The sequence below is a fragment of the Sander lucioperca genome, chromosome 15 (assembly GCF_008315115.2).
Source record: "Sander lucioperca isolate FBNREF2018 chromosome 15, SLUC_FBN_1.2, whole genome shotgun sequence".
Taxonomy (NCBI): Eukaryota; Metazoa; Chordata; class Actinopteri; order Perciformes; family Percidae; genus Sander; species Sander lucioperca.
In genome coordinates this window covers 5,500,773-5,521,705 of record NC_050187.1, presented here as the reverse complement: position 1 = coordinate 5,521,705, position 20,933 = coordinate 5,500,773, and the positions used below count along the sequence as shown (strand labels likewise).

At 41.1% G+C, this 20,933-nt stretch overlaps 1 protein-coding gene across 4 annotated transcripts in view; it reads right to left on the bottom strand.

Moving 5' to 3' along the window:
- piezo1 (piezo-type mechanosensitive ion channel component 1) overlaps positions 1 to 20,933 on the bottom strand; it is a 204,794-nt gene that overhangs the window by 113,642 nt on the left and 70,219 nt on the right. For all 4 annotated transcript variants that reach the window (XM_031313782.2, XM_031313783.2, XM_031313781.2 and 1 more), the window contains exons 5-6: positions 7,712 to 7,955; positions 2,548 to 2,761 (exon numbers count right to left, since the gene is read on the bottom strand). In XM_031313782.2, the coding sequence (XP_031169642.1) occupies positions 2,548 to 2,761; positions 7,712 to 7,955 (458 nt within the window). The remainder of the gene's footprint in view (positions 1 to 2,547; positions 2,762 to 7,711; positions 7,956 to 20,933) is intronic.

The window sequence follows — 20,933 nt, the reverse complement described above, 5'->3', positions numbered from 1 at the left end:
TGGAGCAGCGGACTTTATTCAGACCGGTATAATGGTTGGAAAACAAATAATAATAAGAAACTGGAAGAACCTAGGTGAGCCCTCTTTCCAGGAGTGGAGCACGGAGTTGGCAAAAGTGGCATCATACGAAAAAATCTCTTTCAACATAAATGACAGGGTGGAAAAATATGTGGCGAAATGGGGAAATTACATGCAATATATTGCTACCAGATGAGAGCATGGTGCTTATTGTAAAACTGTACATTTGATCCATTGTGTTTTTTTGTTGTTGTTGTTTATTTGTATTTATTTATTTTATTTCTTTATTTCTATCTGATTTCTATTACCTCTTTTGGCTTAATCCTTTTATTTATTTTTTTATTAAAAAATGTATAATCACTATGGGATATATGTTAAGATGTCAATTGTAATGTTGACTACAATGTAACAGCGGCGTTCAAAACTCAATAAAATTCTAATTATAAAAAAGACAAGGTAAAGAAGAATGCAAAGCCCCCTTCCCCCGAAACAGAAGCTAACCCCGGTACAGGGCATGGATGTATGGATACAGGGCCAGGCAGCAGGACAGAGACAACAGCAGGACAGAGAACACTATAGGAGGGCTTTCACCGGCGACCCGATAGCTGCTGGTTAGTAAATACGTAGGAACACCAAAAGCGGGAGGAAGCATGGGTTAATATGTTGATTCATACTGGTATGTCACAACTGTGTGAGTCGATTGACTTCAAAAAGTTCGCCACTTTACTCGAACCAAAGTTCAAAACACCTGTTCATGTATGTCTTCTTTAGTCTGTTGGCTATTTAGGTTTTTTCCTGGAACACGTCACTTACACATGTTGCACTTACTGCGGTGTCTTGTGTAGACTGTTTACATATCTGTGCTCATCATCATATGTACATTGTATGTACTGGTGTTATTGTTGAATACATTGTGAATACATATTTCTAAAATTGTATGATGTTTTTGTTGAGTTATAATACTTTTTCTGACCTTTTTGAATCTTGCTCCTGACAAATAACCCATATTACAAAAAGACTAAAACTAACATTAAAACTAATAAAAACTAATCTAAAACTGAGCATTTTCAAAAAATTAAAAATAAACTAAACTAGCAAACCCGCTTTAAAAACTAATTAAAACTAAACTGAATTTGAAAAGAAAAAGTCAAAACGAAATAAAAATAAAAACTAATGAAAAATGCAAAACTATAATAACCTTGGTTTTGGGGAACGATTTTGCAAGTGGGTTAGGCTACTTTATAACAATCCTGTAGCTGAGGTGCAAACGAATAACATGGTATCGAAACCATTCACCATTTCCAGAGGCTGCCGACAGGGATCACCTCTCTCTCCTCTCCTCTTTGCAATCTCCATTGAGCCTTTTGCAATTGCAGTTAGGAAACATATGGGCATAACAGGTATTACTGTTGGTCAAGTAGAACATAAAATTGCCTTGTTTGCAGATGATGTCCTGCTGTTTTTAAAACACCTTAATAACTCTATTCCTGCTTTACTAGAACTCATTAGTACGTTTGGAAAGATCTCTGGATACAAGATCAATAATTCTAAAAGCATGCTTATGTTACTGAATGAGGGAGATGGACAACAGCCCAACCATTGCGCATCCATTTTTAATACAACTGATTGCTTTACATATCTGGGCATAAAGATTGTACCAACCCTTGAGAATATTGTTTCAGTAAATGATGACCCTCTTTTAGAAAATATTTCTAATTCCATTGAAAGATGGACATCTTTACCCATATCCTTAATAGGTCGTATAAATATTTTGAAAATGAATATTCTGCCCAAGCTCTTATACCTATTTCAAAATATTCCTTTGGTGCCTCCTAAACACATTTTTCTAAGAATGAATAAACTATTTACTAAAAGACATGTGTCTATTACAAGTCTTATTGCTTTACAATGGAAGAACATAAAGGCACCAAGTATAGGTAACTGGTTGAAAGAAATGGCAATAAGTATGTCTATGGAAAAGCAAACTTATATTGTGAAAGGTAAATATAGGAGGTTTGAGGAAATCTGGAATCCTTTCTTATTCTTTCTTGAACATGGTGTAAATGACGTACCAATGGCTGATTGATAAGCTGTGTCAAATCTAATAGGATGTGATGAGAAGCTTTTAGTTAGTTACATTTATTAATTTATTTATTTATTTTTTGTATTTGTATGTCTCTGTCCTTTACATTAATGTTTTCCTAAGTGTCAAACATGTTTTATATGTATGTACATTGATTATGTTAAAACTCAATAAAAATATTGGTTTGTGCCAATACCTTTAGTCACCAAAATTGCAAAAATGTGCTGGTCACACCCACATGCAACTGAGCCCAGATTTTAGTTTTTAAAATTCAGAGTGACAAGGAAAATTTTTTATAAGACATTGTTAAAGTGTTGCTTCAAGGTGACATATTTGTTATATTATAATTTAAGAAAGGTAGTATTTAACTAATTAACCATATGTAGCATATGAGCGCATCAATTGGAAGTTTTCATGGTTTGATGTACAGTGTGCTACAGTCTTACCTGGCCCACAGACTGTGTGGGGGGAACAGGGCCTGGGCCAGCATACTCTGGTACAAGTACAGGCAAACCATGTGGCCAGCAGTGAAGAAGCCCACCATCACACACAGTGCATTGAAACCCAGGTGACTGATGGGAAGGTGGCACGCCCACCACGTGCACATGCCGATGAAAAGCAGGAAATAGATGGCTGAGAAGGCAGAGGGCAGCGTGATGCCTGGGAGGTAAAAAGAGGAGAGGTCAGAGACAAACAATAAATACACACAGACAGACAGTCATTTAAACAGGACTAGGTTGGATCTAGTATATGGCTGGACAATGTATGGTCAATGTGGATTTAAATGTTTATCTGAAAAGGGTCCCAGTATCTGTTTATACTGAAGTAGCATATCACAGGACGTGGTTAAAATGATAAAAGATTATTGAGAACTGCCTTAATTTACTGAATTCAATAATGTAATTATGCTATTTTCACAACTTGGTGTTCTGGATTGGTCATCTGCAGTGTTATTGTGTCATCAATGTTACTTTGTTAAACAGACTAGGTTTTACCATATGACATTATGAACCACAGCCTCAAATGTTGGTCTTAATGAGCTGCAGTATTTACTCATGGACAAACTGAAACCTACACTGTACATCAACAACCGCATAGTAAAGAAGTTAATCAGCTTATTGATGGCCGATAACAAAGGCAAAAGCCTGACAAAATGAATCACGCCGATTCATTTTGAAAAGCAATGGGGAAACACTCATGGCATCACACTCACTGCGACCAATAGTGTAACTTCATCACTCACGTGACTCAGCAACAGACATTCAAGTCAAACCTGTGTAATCCCTGGAATTAAGTCCATCCTGTGAAGGGCTCACTGCATGGGTGGAAACTGGGCTTGATTAAAAAAATGTAAAAATCTTTAAAAAAAAAAACAATCCAAGGCACGCTTTAGGATTTGTGCAATATTTAAATGCCTTTTATGGCAAGCCCTTTGAGCATTTATTCCTTATCCTTGATATCAAAAGTCAGGTTCCTCCACTAGTTAACTAGTAAAAGCCAAAAAACGTACTAGTTCACTAGTTGGACTGTTTCTGGATGTTACTAGTTAACTAGTGTCCAAAATGTCTACTAGTTAAAGCGTAACTCTCACCAAAATGCAACCTAGGGTCTTTTTGTGAATGTACCAGAGTCAAACTTTCGTTTAAAAGCATATTTAGGACGGAATCGCCACTTTTAAGATTTACCATATTCTCGTTTTTCGGTCAAATGGCCTTTTGAATGGGAGTGCTAGGGGCACTTTTATGCTAGCCTCAAAATATCTATTTTTAAAACATTAAGAAGGCTCGACATAACATGAAACTTTGCTCGAAGTATCACCAGGGGCTCTACACCTTAACGAAAGCATTGACAACATTGTTTGTGTTCACATAGTTTACTAAAAAGAAAGGTTTTGAGCAACTCACTGTAGCCAGTCAAAAATAGTCGAGGGAGGAGAGTAAAGATGGAAAGCTCCAAAAGCTTAGTTCCATATAAATGCACGGATAATTTGTTGTTTTGTCGTTAGTGAAAAACAATATTGACCTTGTAGTTGAAAACGGAGCCTCATATAAGAATGACATTTCCTCCTATGGATTCGCATTCGGAGATCGCCTATTTTTGACTGACAAGATGGCGGATAGCGTAAACAACAACAGCTACAATGAGTTGCTCAAAACCTTTCTTTTTAGTAAACTCTGCATACACAAACAATGTTGTCAATGCTTTCGTTAAGGTGTAGAACCCCCGGTGATACTTCGAGCAAAATTTCATGTTGTGTCGAGCCTTCTTAGTGTTTTAAAAATAGCTATTTAGAGGCTAGCATAAAAGTGCCCCTAGCACTCCCATTCAAAAGGCCATTTGACCGAAAAAACGGTAAATCTTAAAAGTTTCCGATTCCGTCCTAAATATGCTTTTAAACTAAAGTTTGACTCGGGTACATTCACAAAAAGACCCTAGGTTGCATTTTGGCGAGAGTTACGCCAAAGTGTGAACAAGTTAACTAGTAAGACACAATGTTAATGAGGAGGAGGGGAAAGGGGGATTTGAGGCTTCCTATTGGCTCTCTAGTTCACAATAAAATATACAAACCAATCAGGACTCAGGATTATGTTTTATCCCACCTACATTATTTGCATGTTGCACACTAGTTAACATGTTGGCCTGAGGAACTGCAACTAGTGAACTAGTGACTGCAGGTTGCCACTTACATGTTAACTAGTCGAAAACATTCACTAGTTAACTAGTTGATGCCTCTTTGGACCTTACTAGGTAACTAGTGTAGTGGTGCAACTGTCATACATGTTAACTGGTGCAATTTTATTGCATCACTAGTTGAACCAGTGGAGCGTACATTAGTACGATGGGAATGTCAACTAGTGCGCCGAAAATATGTACTGTGACAAAAAGCCCGACATGTTAAACAAATGTCTCACTAGTGGTGCCCAGTCGCTTACTAGTGCTGAGTGAGGCTCAACTAGTTAAGGAAAACCCAACATGTAAGAAAAAATATTCAACATGTTCTGTCAAGGTCTTTACATGTTCAGGACAGAGTCTAACTAGTGAGATAAAATGTCTTCCACCAGTAAACTAGTGAGGATAACATCAGTGCCACTAGTTAAATGTGACTCTTTTTGGACCTTACTATTAACTAGTTAGGTCAAATGTGTGTACCTAGTTAACTAGTAAGGTCAAAATGCCCCCCACTAGTTAACTAGTAGACATTTTGAGCCTCACTAGTTAACTAGTAACGTCCAGAGAAAGTCCAACTAGTGAATAATTGATTTGTAAAGGTAGCACTAGTTAACTAGTAGGCATTTTGGACCGCACTAGTTAACTAGTGGCTCTTGTTGAACATCACTAGGTAACTAGTAAGGTTTAAAAGACCCTTACTAGTTAACTAGTGGATATTTGGCCCTCACTAGTTAACATGTAAACTGCAACATGCTAGTACTACTTGTACTGCTAGTTGTATAGTTGACTGCAAGCAAATTAAGCAAGCGGGACAAGGATTCTGATTGGCCAGTGTTTAAACTAAATAACCAAGGCCGCCACCTCAGAATCCAGCACCAGCAGACAGAATTGTGATAGTGTAGCTGGAGGGGCTTTGCTGGCTGTTTGCACAACTTAAAAAATATTTTTATATATATATATATATATATATATATATATATATACACACACACATATATATATATATATATATATATACACATATATATATATATATATATATATATATATATATATATATATATATATATATATATACACACATATATATATATATATATCTTGTCTGTGCATGTTAAATAAATTGTATTTCGTTCCTTAAATCTCTGTTTCATTAAGTCTCTCCTGATCGAAAGTACAATGTTTTGCTGTTTGACAGCTTAACTGCACCTGTCTCATGTGGTTGACATCGTCATTAAGTCCCTGTAGACAGCTAACAGTCTCCACATATATATACCATATTTCACAATGAGGTGCACATAAAATCAGGGATTGATCCTATGGCATTTGATCCCATTCTAAAGCTGACTTTATAAGGGTAAATCTGCCACTACAAACATGTAATGACCTACGAATAGCATTATAGAGAAACCCTTGTGCCAATGTTGCTCTTAAGACTGTTTGAAATATCACAACAGCAATGTATTCATTTCAAAACAGCCAAACAAAAGCAGATAAAATAAAGTAATTTTAAATACTCTTGATATTTTTGTCCTAATTCATGATCATGATTCATCAAATAAAAATGATTGCATATGTTTGTGTTTTACTGTGAAAAAGCAGAGCATTATAAAACAGAAAATACAATGTTCTATGTTTTTTCATTGTGGTTAATATAAAAATAATTAGGTTTTCTCCTGGATAGTGTTTTTGACATCACTAGTTAACTAGTAAATATTTTGAGGTTCACTAGTTAACTAGTTAGGTAAAAAAGTGGCTTCAATGTGCTAACTAGTTAAAATGTTTGCCTTAACTAGTAAACTAGTAAGCAATTGTGGCTTTCACTAGTTAACTAGTGCAGAAAGATGTAGCTCACTAGTAAACAAATAACTGGAATTAATGTTTACTAGTTAACTTGTCAGAGCTTTTGCAGCTCACTAGTTAACTAGTAGGGCTTTTAGTGTTACTAATTTGGTCCACATGACCACTAGTGTGTCAAAGAGCTGACAAGGTTGGACTTTAGTGCTACTAGTACGCTGCTGCATCACTAGTAAGGCTTCTACTGTAACTAGTTAGACAAGCCATATATGTTTTTTTGCCCCGCAGTTTTCCTTGGATTAGGGTGGCACCTAAATCATGGTTGCAGCTGTTGCCGTGGTCCTGCTCCGTGCTCTGCTATGCCCTGCTACACCCAGCTACGGCCTGCAGTGCCCTGCAGTGCCCTGCTACACCCTGTAATGCCCTGCTACGCCATGAACTAGTACAACAAGTATTTCTAGTTGTAGTTCCATTATCTTTATTGCGACTATAATTGTCACTGTTCATCACACCCCCAACCATCACTGTCAGACACCGCCTACCAAGAGCCTGGGTCTGTCCGAGGTTTCTCCCTAAAAGGAAGTTTTCCTCACCACTCAAGGTTTCTGCCTAAAAGGGAGTTTTTCTTCGCCACTGTCGCACTAAATGCTTGCTCTTGGGGGAATTACTGGAATTGTTGGGTCTTTGTAAATTATAGAGTGTGGTCTAGACCTACTCTATCTGTAAAGTGTTTTGAGATAACTCTTGTTATGATTTGATATTATAAATAAAATTTAATTGAATAAACCAGAAGTAGCCGGCTTGGCTGGCGGAGATCATTAGTGCATCTGCTTTATTGGCTACATAGTGCGGAAGCAGCGCCGATCATCCAGGTAATTTTATACGCGGAACTTGAACTTTTTTGGGTTCATGTGCCACTGAGCAACTCTCATAGGAATGAACGGGGCTTCGCCTTGAATGCTGTATCCAGGTTTTATTATACATCAGTGATGTAAACAGCTTGACAAAACAAAGATGGCACAAATTTTAGATTAAGCACCAAATATGGCAATGTCTGGACTGTGCTAGCTTTTTTTCAGATTCTCTTAGTGTGTTGTAAAAAAGTGTGGAAACCTAAGAAAGCTAATGTTACACAATTCTTACCAGCCAAAGCCAGCAGGCTGATTGCCAAGATTCTCCCCAGGTCCCGCAGAACTTTCCGGGCTTTGGCCTTCAGGCGCTCAGCCAGCTGCTTGGCTCTCGTTGCTGTGGAAACCTCCTCATCAGGGTCACCAGGTAATGACCTTTCTTCTTCTTCATCTTCGTCTTCTTTTTCTACTTCTTCTTCATCTCCTGAAGTCTCTTCCTCCTCATGATCTGTGTTTCTTTCTGTTGAATCATCCTCAAGCTAATGTCGGAAAGGGACAAAAATAAAGTTAAAGTTATAAGTACAGTAAAGTCACACATTATTTTACAATTATGTAGGTTTTCTTCAGTTACTGACAGAGCAGGTGCAGTGACTGCACAAGAATGGATTTCCATGAAGTTCAGGCTGTAGACATTAAACACCTTAGAGCTCATAGTATCAAGTCTATTAATGAAAATCTGTCAACAGGTCTATGAATATGTCTATTTATTATTGTTTCCAGGATAATTGCATGACATCCAGCGTGTGGATGTCCCTGGCCTTTTGCTCTCTGTGTATTGCCACTCTTAAACTCCGTTCCCATTGGAGAACAACAACAAACTTCAAGCTAGCTAGACGTTAAAATTGGCAAGTTTTTAAGAAAACTTGGATCACGCAACAAAACAAATTTTGAGGCAAACAAGAATGAATGAAAATCCTCAGTTTGCTTACCTACAGTAAATATATATATATATATATATATATATATATTATTTTATTTTGTCTGTAGTAATTTACGTAATTACTGGAAATGTTGCAAACTAAAGGTACATAATAGATCAGAAGTTTTACAAGTATTTTTATCAACAAATTGGATGTCTTCTCTTGCCATGTACCTACATTATCTATAAATACAAATGACTGTGGTCTTCCCATTGTTTACACTTCCATTACTTTGTGAAAAACGGTAAGTGAGCAGTTTTATTATAGTAAAGGAAGTGTTTTTCACATTTTCACAACTGTGTATGTAACGTCAGACATCTTACCTGGACCTTATCTTTGCTCTTTTACCTGTTCACTGTTTCTTTCAAACGGTACAATGTATAACTGTTTCATTCTTATTTGGTGTTTCTTTATTTCCAAAAAAGGCTTCATGAACTTTCCCTATATACTGTATATACAGTATGTGTTCACTAACAAGTATAAAACAAGAAACCATTGCAGTCAGCAGTGTTTGAAATGCACCAGGCTGAAATCCGTAGCCTACTGTTTTGAATGCATGGTTAACAGTTTTGACAGCAGTGTGTTAGCATTTGAACAAAGTGCTGTAAATCCACAATGTTGTGCAGGTTGTTGTTAAAGCCATGGGATAAGTGTGTAGAGTTTTGAAAACTGTGTTCAAGCAATGAAAAACGAACTACAGTTTCGACCACATGAACTGCTGCTGTGCAGACTGTAGTTAGAGTTTTGCACATGTTACTCCAGTTGTGCCCACTGTCGTCTAGCAATCAAAAAAAACTGTAATAAAGGAATCATAATGGTTAAGTCCTGGCATGGCCAATGACCTGAATTATTTAATTATTAAATTATACTGTCGATTTGAAAGACAATGGGACAATCCTGACACCATCCCTCAAGGCCTGGGCCTCTCCATACCTGCCTACCTCAGAGGCCCCCTCCTCCCTTACCGACAAGACTCAAGCCCCTTTTACACAGAGATTCCACAATACTGCCATAAAGAAGATCTGCCATTACACTAGCTTTGTTATTTACACTTAACCAAACAATACCTCCATAATGCTGCCCCAAAGTGTGATTTAAGATAGCATGCTGGCATTCCGGAAGCAAAAGAGGAGTTACGTGTAGCAAAATGGCGTCGGAGTTTAGTGTGTGTGTATGGTCCCGCCATGCCGCCTGTCTCTTTACACAGATGTCGATTCAGCTCTGTTACTACCTATGATGCCGGATTAACGCTAGAAAGACTCTCCCGCCCATTCATTCGGCGAGGCAGAATAACGGCGCAACATTCCCGCCTTGAACAGGCTGTGTGAAGGGGCTTCTGTCTCTCCTTCCACATTGTACATCTGGTGGATGGAAAGAGAAGGGCAAAGGTTTGGTTTGGGGAATTAGAAATGTGACTGGAGGGGAGGGACAGAGGCCGCATTTCAACCTAGTTTTACTGTAAAATCAGTCCTGAGTGATCTGATCACAAGATGGACAGCTCTAAGTACATGTGTTCCCACTTGGCAGCAGAATGTGTCCTATGATCGGATCACTCAGATCAGATTTTATTACCAGGTTGAAATGGGGTCAGAGAGACAGGCTGCAGCATTTAAATTATGCTCATTTTCAGGTTCATAATTGTATTTAGAGGTTGTACCAGAATAGGTTTATGTGGTTTCATTTTCATAAAACACCATATATTTGTAGGGCACATTGCTGCAGCTCCTCTTTTCACCCTGTGTGTTGAGCTCTCTGTTTTAGCTACAGAGTGAGGCATCTCACTTCTGTACCATCTTTGTTGGGAGTCGCACATGTGCAGTAAGTACTACTAGCTTGTCAGTTGCAGAGCATGAGGGAGTGCCAAGCTAGCAGCTAGGTGAGCATTATGTTGGGAATAGCTATGGGTACAGATTCAATTATTGGCAAATTATCAACAATGTTTTATAAATATTAATAAAGTTATGAATGTGTGTATTAATAACTTTACCAAATTGACAAACAATCAAAACGGGGCACCACCCTGGAACCAGGGGCCAATACTTGAGCTGTGAAATAGTCTCATAGGTGGTGTTCTCTTTAAAATACAGATCTTAATTAATTTGATTAATTTATCTGGTATCTTTGAAAGGAACAGAAGAAGGGTGAATTTGAGCACCGACTTGTTTAACCAGCCCTTATTACAACAAATACACAAATAATCACAACAACTGCTATGTAAAGTATAGTAGAATTTATTTAACTTCAAAATTATCAATGGCCAATCAACAATTCTTCAATCATCAAAACATATATACCTTTTTACAAACTACAACCAAAAGCAACAAACAACAGACATGTAGCAGGCATGTGTCTGTGGGTCTGTGTGTGTGTGTGTGTGTGTGTGTGTGTGTGTGTGTGTGTGTGTGTGAGGAGGAGGGGGTGTGACGAAACCAGGTGGTTGTTAGGCTGCGCCCCAGATTAGCCGTTAGCTCTTTCCAGCTAATGTGTTACAGACAATAGGCTATGTGCTAGCCGGTTAGCTTATCTGTGGAAGCTAGCAAGGCTAGCTGCTACAGCTAACGTGTGTGAGCTTTGTAGCGGCGCCATGTGTGGCTAGGGGCTAGCTGTTAGCTGTCTGTTCAAATTGGCGCACGTGTGTGTGTGTGTGTTCGTTAGTGTGTAAAAGATGAGAGAAACACATTTAGAGAAAGAAAAACACTTCAGACCTTGATTATCTCACGCAGTACAGTAACTAAACTCCGTGGAAGGAGCAGTAATGTAGCATTTACCGGTTCACACAAGCTACATTATTCAACACATTCAGATCATCATGTCCCGTGATCTAGGACTTTCACAGAAATAGATTTGACTCGGCGGTCACAATCAGATTAATGACCAAAACGTACAACAGTAGCACCTTATTAATCAATCACATTAAATGTCATAACCAAAATTTGCAGCATTAGCAAGTCACTAACATTAATAAAACATACTATGTTCTAAATCTCTGCCCAGAACACTAAGCCTTACTGTATGTTGTCTGTTCGGTTTTGTCCATAGATTTCCACGGGGAAACAGAACGCAATCCGGCCGCTTGTCAGCGGTGCGCAGAAAAACTTGTGATCCCCAGGGCAGCGGGGACAAGCTAGGGTTGACTTTGAAGAAACAACGGTGTCCGTGTTGTACGATTTACTTCTAGAGAAACGGTGTTCTCTTCTGCAGATTTGAAACACTGGTCGTGCTTCACAGAGTCCAATGGTGCTCACCAGAACTCCGAAATAGTTCACTTTTCGGGAAGATGAAGCTATTTAAAGCAGACGCCTGCATGCATCCTTTCAGCAACAGGGTTGCAAACGGAAAACAAGAAAGAAGTGGGGGGTGACGTGAAGTTTTATAGCTCAGGCCACCGGACATGGCTCCATGCTGTGTTTATGGCCCCGCTGAATCAGTGGGGAGAATCAGAGCTCTTGAAAGTGTGAACACCTTTCTGCAGCCCCTCCCTCTGGCCATTTTGTGACCTCTCCTTCCTCTAGGAGTTTGGTGAAAAAGGATTTGGAATTTAACACAGGCCTGATCCCTTTGTTTAAAAACACCCATGTTGACCGCATGGTCTCCTTTGATCCAGAGGGTGTTCAGGCTCCACAGTTGCCTGCAGGCCGCATGGTTGAGATCTCTATTTAAGAGATAATGTTTAATTCTTACTTTCCTCGGTCCCAACAATTATAACGTGTGTTACAAAGTGACGCACGTTCGTCACGGAAGTAAAGGCTGGACTACAATTGAGCTGTTTGGAGCAGTTTGTGAACAGTGTTTTCTCTGGAAGATGGTAAGTCCCTTTGGGGTGGACTTTAGGCTTTTTCACTTTGTAAACCTATAACTTGCACAAAAAAGATATATAACACAATAAAGGAAAGGGAAAAAAGCCAAAAAGCATAATATGAGCACTTTAACACCTCACCAAGTACCAGCCTGCTTCAGTACCTCCACCGTCATGCCCGTCCCCAAAAAACCCAGGATCACAGGACTTGACTACAGACCTGACGCCCTGATTCTGTGGCATTGAAATCATTTGAGCGCCTTGTTCTGTCTCCCCTCAGAACCATTACTTACCCACTCCTGGACCCCTTGCACATCGCCCATGATATTGGAAAGTAACATGGCCCTCAACCTCATCCTCCAGCACCTGGGCCACGTTCAGCCCCAACAATACGTAGCAACACGTTTTTTTTAAACTGAAACAGGGGTGCGTTGAACACCTTGTTGTGTGCGCAAGCACTCTGCCTTTTTATTACCACGAGTTTACAGACAAGTCTCTGCTGATTGGATATCACCTGAGACAACTTCCTGTCTGACAGGAAGCAGCATGTGAAGCTGGGGAAACACAGACTCCAGGACCAGCAGCACTAATTCCAAGGCTTGAGTCCAATATCACCTCCTCCATCACCATCTGGTATACTGAAGTCTGCCCTTGTCCTTTGCTGTGGCAGCAGTGCTCATTTGCTCTGCTGAAAAGGTTATTGGCTGCAATCTGCCATCATTCCAGGACTGCAGGTCTCCAGAACTCGTCGACTTTCAGAGAGGTCCCACCTACGTCGCCAACCTCTAAGGCAGTCCCACCTACGTAGCCAACATAGAGAGCGGTTCTGCCTATGTCGCCGACCTCCAGAGCGGTCCCACCTATGTCACTGCCAACCAGAGCGGTCCCGCTTATGTCGCCAACCTCCAGGGCAGTCCCATCTACGTCCCCAACCTCCAAAGTGGTCCCACCTTCATTGCTGACCTCCAGGTTGTCCTCCAGAGCCACTCCGCCCATCTGCCCAACCTCCTGCCCAAAACACCTAATTCAGGTTCATACTGCTGGAAGATGTACGGAGAAACCCTGTTCATTTGTACATAATACTACTGTGCTGGTACCACTAATTATGTAAATCTTACATGAGTAGCATGGGGAGGTGCATTATTGGGTATGTAAAGGCAATGTAGTGCCAAACCTATCCAAATGCAAATGCTTTTATTGTGACAAATAAATGCATTGGGCACAGACTGAAGTCTAACAGGCTGGGGTGTGGACTGAAGGCTAGCCAGCCGGGGTGCAGACTGAAGGCTAGCCAGCAGGGGGGCTGAGCAGGAGAGGGACAGAGAGACAGACCCAAAAAGAATGGATGCATGAACACATCTGAGATATACATGGCATGGTCCACCAGTAGTAATCCACAATTCTTTACTCATTTAGATTTCTGCTTGGGAGTTACAAAAAATGAATCTTTATTTATTTATTATGCCACATTTTTAATGGTTATATAAATCAGAATTTTTGGTTTCACCTCTGTATGATTCTTCTTTATTGAATATGAAAAATGCTTATTAAGTCTGAGCTCAAGCGTATGGATGAAGTTTTATGGGGCCCCTACTCCTATACACACTGCTTATGCTGCAGTCTTCTTTATTCGTCAAATCTTGTTTATGGGAGCAGGCAGAAGCCCATGGGTGTAATGACACATTTAACAAAGACACATACATTGTACCAATTTTCTTTACTGCTTGTTGTCACTCTTCAACATTAAGTGTTATTATATGTAATCAGGTTTCCTCACATAATTACAATATAAGTCTGACTAAGAATAAAAATAGAAACCCGTTCTCTTTATTGGGCTGTTGCTCACAATTGTAGATACGACAACACACATACTAGTCTAATATCCCTGAACACACAGTATAGAAAAGTACCAGCAAAACACCCAGTCGTGATATGCAGTAACAGGTGACAAATATCTCATGTTTCTTACTACTGAGACAGCAATATCACAGAAACGTATCCTCCTCCTACAAAATGTGACTTCACTGCTATGTGTAAAAGAATCCATTCAGTCAGAAATATAATAAATCGTTCAGGAGAGAATCCCAATGCATCTAAGAATAGATTTTCCCCGTTACACATAACAGCTTTTGGTGGCGGTTCCTGGCCCCAGCAGTCTACATGTCCTTGGGCACTACACTGAACCCCAAATTGCACTCGATGCTGCGCCATCAGTGTGGGAATGTGCATGAATGTTTATCTGATGAGCAGGTGTTGTATGGCAGCCTAAACAAGTCCTCCAAACCATATGACGATATCGGTCGTCTATTCCTACCCTCTAATACGACCCACAGGAGCGTTTCATAAATTAGCACCTCTAGTGTTGGCAGGAAATACGCCTTTAATATCTAAATCAGAGAACGTAACGTTGTTAACGTTGTGAAACGGTCGCAGTTTGGTTAGGTTTAGGTATCAACACTAGTTACTTAAATTTAGAAAAAAGATTGCGGTTTGGGTTAAAATCAGACGATGCTTCACTTCAGAATAAGCAGATATGCAAAACGTGAAGTAGCTCCGTTTGTTCCATAAAGTTAAAAATACATCTTGTTGTTTACTTTAATTTTCAAACAGGACTCAAACCCCAGTCTCCTGAATATGAAAATCATATGTTTGTTTGACACATCCACCACCCCACCTACCTTGCTTTGCGGAAATTTGACGCTCTTATATATTTCGTCACCTTACTTTCTGCTCTGCTTCTTTTACTAACTACTACTGCTTCTGTCACTATGAACCTAAATATAGGTTGTAATTGCTCTTTTAACGACTAATGTGGGGAGGACAGTCTTGGCAGCCTGGACCTCTAGTGTATGAATGTGTGTGTGAATGGTGAATGGTGCCTGTAGTGTGTAAAAGCACTTTGAGTAGTCTTTAAGCCTAGAAAAGTGCTATATAAATGCATTCCATTTACATTTACAGATGTTTACAAGAAACTCCAGTATAAAAGCTCTAAAACCCCAGCTTCAACCAACCCTACCTCTGGAACTCCCTACCCATACACATCCGTGACTGTACTGACCTGGTGCCCGTTTCAGGAAGGAGGTTTAACAAACTCTGAGTCTAACTAGGGGTGTCACGATACCAAAAATTCAGTAGTCGGTGCCAATACCAGTTAAATAACACGATTCTCGATGCCGATTTCGATACCACGGTAAAAAAAAAAAATTCTAAGATTCCATGTACTTTCACTTGAAACATGAACTTCTTTATTAAAATATTTGAAAAATATCAAAATGTCATAACAAGACATACAAAACATGTGCAATAGAGCATAGAATAACATAATAAAGTGCAATGAATGGTCCTAGTGCAACAACTAGTGTCCCCATGACACATTCCAGACTTCCAGGCATCTTTTCAAAAAGGTACTGTGCAAAATCAACAACAGTGTTTCTAACAGTTGCGTGACCAAAGACGTTACAAACCCCGGGTAAATATTGGCAGCCGAGTTGGCTAATTTCCTCCTGAACAGGTAGCTAAGCATTAGCTTCAGGCTAATTTATCACAGCTGCAAGGGACAGGCATTTTATGTCATTTCAACATTCGTGTACTCACATTGAATTATATAGCTAGAGTACCCGAGTTGGTTACTCGCAAAAACAATTGAGACACAGCCAGTAAAGTGATCCCGACTGGCTAACCGTGGCTAACGCTGTCATGCTAACCCTGCTAACGACTAACGTTACCGGAGGAGCAGGCAAGCGAGCCACGGCTGTTTAAAACGTGTAGCCGTAGCCGACATTGGTGAGTTATTTGAAGCCAAGAGAGGGGGCTGTAGCTAATTCGGAAAGAGAGGACCATGAGTTTGCAGTGAACATGCCGTTTTTTAGGTCGGGTAGAGTTGACTCTTGTATGTACCCGAAGTAGAAAGACGTGACTTTGGCCACTTCTTCGTGACCTCCTTCTTCTGAATATATCGAATGGAACACTCTGAAGCGTATACTGCCCAAATCAGTTCCGGAAGAGGCGCAGCACCAATGCTGCTAACACTGGCATCGTCGCTAACGGTGCCTACGGTGCTTCAAAAAAATGGGCACCGTCTGTGTTTTTTAGAACCGGAAGGTATCGGTACTATCGGTTCTCGTGACATCCATAATCTAACCCTGAACTCTGAGTTGATTTCCCTGAGTTTTTGGTTCCAGAACAGCTGATTTGAGTTGGTTCAATCAACTCAGAGTAGGTTCACTCCACTATAAAAAGGTAGCATGAATGGAGCCACGATACTACGATTCACCATGGTAACACCCACAAACAAACTGGTCAGCGGAAATACTCAAGCGCACATACAGCGAGTTTGAACATGTATTTTGTTAAAAAAGCAACACAGCGGCTGCTGCAAAAGAGAGAGAATTTGTGTGGGAGAAAATTGCTGCTAGGGTAAATGTGTAAGTTCCAATATAGTGTATTAATATCATATTTAATCATAAATATAATATTACTGGTGAAATGGTATTGAACCTACAATCAATTTAATTTAGGTGCAATCCTGCAGGCGAAAAAGTCCTAGGCCTATTAATCCCACTCTGAGGCTGCAGCACCATCATTAACATAAAGGACATTCTAAAACTCTTAACGTGAAAAAGCTTAACGTGGTTTAATGTACCTAAACAACGATCAATGATCATCAAATTTCTCATGGCCATATCTTGTCATGAACACTTGCCTGTCAAAAAAACTAAACCGAAATCCAACGATTACAGAAGTTATCTCACGTTAACGTTTTCTTCTTCATTAGCGCCTATGGCGAGGAAAAAGCTTAATGTGGTTGAATTTGGTGATGATTGATTGTTGTTTAGGTACATTAAACCACGTTTAGCTTTTTCACGTTAAGCTTTTTCCTTACAATAGCCTTAATAAAGCAGAAACGCTTAATGTCAGATAACGTCCATAATAATTGGACCTTGGGTTCAATTTTTTGAAAGTTTTCAGTGGTTATGAGGAGCAATATGAGAGAGAAATGTGGTGATGATCGATCGTTGTTTAGGTACATTAAACCACGTTAAGCTTTTTCACGTTAGGACTTATAAAGAACCTCAACAACTAGACTAGATACTCTAGTTAGGAAGAGACTTTACGTGCTGACGTTTACGGTAAGCGTATTGTCTCACTTCTGGTATTCCCGTGTTATGACCAAGGGGGTAAGCTTCTCCTCGGACCGCGAACCTCCTGTGGCGCCATTTTGATGCTAATAAGCCATCACCTCCCGTTAGCATTCCGTTGACTGCCATTCATTTTGGCACCACTTTGACAGCGAATAACTTCACATCTGAAGCGTTTAAAGACTCTATTTGTCCATTGTTTATTTCTAAAGAAACACGACAATGTATAAAAGGCTCCATTACCTTGTACCTCACGTTATGTTAACTAACATTTTAGTTAGCAATAATTAGCCTGTGCCTATGTTATCTCCTACATATACCTACGCTCTCCGTCTCTGCAATATTTGGAATGATTGAGATTTCTCTTGGCACAGCTACCAGAAGACTTACAACTTTCAGACACGTTGCTCACGGCACATTTACGTCGTCTCTCTCAGTTGGAGGCTGCGCAGTAACGCTCAGCCATCACCGGAAAAATGCTTCTAATGGCCTTCACTTGTCTCCGTCCAGAGCAATGGGATCTGTTGGTCCATTCTTATATACTGTCTATGGTTACGGCGCTAGTTTGCTGCTCCAGCAAAAACTTACTCAACTCTGCTTTATTGTTTAATTTAGCGGCTATTTGCCTGGATTGCATTTAAACTACACTAGTTATACTCAATCACTTATAGTTCTCTTCTCTTACAGCGACTGTCTCGCTGAGCTGTTGGCTACTTTAGCTTTGCCATTAGCAATAGCTAATTCCTCTTCTTCTCCTGCTCTCTCTTGCTTTGTGTGTTAAATGTTTAGCTATTCCTCTGCCTCCTTTAGTGATAATGATACATGTAATAAATGTAGTTTATTCGCTGCTCTGGAGGCGAGGCTTAGTGAGTTAGATGCACGGCTCTGCACCATGTAATCAAAATCGTATGCTTCCGTAGCTAACCAGCGCCCCATAGCTGGTGCGGGCCAACGTACTGTAGCTTCTGTTAGCAGGCCCCGAACAGCCGGGCAAGTGGGTGACTGTCCGAAGGAAGCATAGCGCTAGCTCTAAACCGGGGAGTGCACATGACGGCGGTCGCTCTAAATCGGAGCATCTTCGCCTTTCTAACAGTTTCTCCCCACTCAGTGATACACCTGCTGAGAAGCCAACTCTAGTTATTGGGAGCTCTATACTACGAAATGTGAGGTTGGTGGTGTAGAGTTAAGTGATTCTAACTTAACAAATAAACACGGAGAGAGATTTTCCACGAGTGCCTAGCACCATGACTTTATTACTCTTTCCTTTTACAGCCCCTCCCCCTAGGCTATATCATATCCTGTCATATCAAAGCCCTTAACACCACATCCCCCTTTCTAAGATCAGTTGTACTGATATATGACAGATTAAACTAGCACCTCTGTACTGTATCCGACTATATCACAAGTTAACTGTAGAGTAATACCCAACTGTGTCTTATGAACAATAAGCATGTGAACATTAACTGAAAATGTGAACTAAGAAGGTGGGGTAGACTGCCTAATCCTTCTGCTGAGTGTGGGGGTTTATTCTGCCCCGTAGAAATCACTCAGTTTCACCAGGGGTACCTGCTGTTTAGCCACGAAGTCCTTCAGGTACCCTGGAGGCTGTTTCTCTCTTACAGGGTAGCGTGCCGGAGGCTCAGGACTGCATGGTTGAACTGAGCCCTGCTCTGGATGATCTGGCCCCGCTGGCTGACCAGTAAGTTGCTCTGGCTCTGGTAAGATGGTCCACTGGCGTAGAGACGAGGTGGTTTCGGTTGCGGCGCAGATTCCCTCTGGGAGTGTCAATGATGTATGACCTTGGTGCTTCCGCCTGTCTTATCACTGTCCCCTTCTCCTTTGTGTCCTTTACCCAGACATGGTCGCCTGGTGTCAGACTTTTGAGATGATGAGCTCTGTGTCTTTTGTTGAAGTTCCAGCTCATTCTCTGTCTTTTCCTCTGTTCCTCCTCTTTGAGTTTGGTTATGTCCATCCAGCCTGGGTTGAGAGATGACAGAGTGACTGGAACTGTTGTCCTGAGCTGCCGGCCCATAGACAGCTGTGCTGGACTGTACACGTTGGCGAGTGGTGTGGCCCTGTAAGCCATGAGTGCCAGATACGGGTCTTTTTCTTTCTGTAGGAGACCTTTAACTGTCCGCACAGCACGCTCTGCCTCTCCATTGCTCTGAGCATATCTGGGGCTGGACGTAACGTGTGTGAACCCCCACTGTGTTGCGAACTGAGTGAAGTATTCAGACGAGAACTGGGGTCCATTATCTGTCATGACCTCGGACGGTATGCCATGCCGGGCGAAGATAGACTTGCAATGTTCCACTACTGCTAATGAGGTTGTTGATGTGAGTTTAGCTACCTCAATGAAACGGGAAAAGTAGTCTACCACCAAAAGGTACTGGTTATCGTTCCACTGAAACAAGTCAGCACCCACCTTTGCCCATGGTCTATCAGGGAATTCTGTGGGCAGCAGTGGCTCTTTGGGGTTGATTCTTTCTTTTGCACATGTGTCGCAGCCCTCAACCACTTTTTGAAGCTGTGTACACAGTCCCGGCCACCAGACAGCTCTTTCACGACACTTTGCTATACCTTGGTGTCCTGCGTGCAGTTTCTGAAGGATGTCTGTCTGTAGCAGCTTGGGAATAACTAGCCTACATCCCTTCAGTAATAAGCCGTTTTCCACTGATAGCTCATCCTCAAAATGTGCATACGGTAGGTAAGCTCTGTCTATTGTGGATCTGTCTGGCCAGCCCTCAGTACAGTATTTTTTTACTTGGCTCAGGATTTCGTCCCGTTCTTGGTATTCCCTTATTTCTTGTAGCCTCTTTTCTGTAGCTGGTAGGGTTGACATTATCATGTGTACATACAGGTTGACTTCCTCTTCCTGCTCTGGCTGCCCTCTGTCTCGCAACGGCGCCCTTGACAGCACATCTGCCGTGGCCAACTTCTTGCCGGCCACATGTGAGATGGAGAAGCTGAAAGCCATCAGTCTCATTCTGAGTCTCTGAATGCGTGGTGAGAGCTCATCCAGGCTTTTGGAGCCTAGTAACGGAACCAGAGGTTTGTGGTCCGTTTCAACGTGGAACGTGATGCCCACCAGGAAGTCTGAGAAGCGCTCGCACGCCCAAGCCTCTTTCTCTATCTGTGCGTACCTCTAGAGCTATATGCAACTGGCTTAAGGTGGCCATCCTCCTGTCTCTGGAGTAGCACAGCTCCCAGTCCAAATGATGACGCGTCAGCTGAGACAACCGTTTCCGCTTTTGCATTGTAGAGCGCCAGCCCTGGTGGTGTGCTCAGCTCCTCTTTGATGCTGTCAAATGCTCTTGATTATGCCCCCACTGAAACACGTTTTGCTTCTTTAACAGGTCCCGGAGTGGCTGTGTCTTTTCTGACAGATGAGGTAAGTACTTTCCCAGGTGATTCACCATTCCGAGAAATCGTCTCACTCCGCTCGCGTCCTCAGGTTCCTCCATGTCTGTCACTGCCCTCGTTTTGTTTGGATCTGCTCTCACGCCCGCTGCATCTATGATCTGTCCGAGAAATTTGACATGGCTTTTTGAGAATTCACATTTCTCACTTCTCAGCGTGACGCCTGCCTCCTGCAACCTCCCC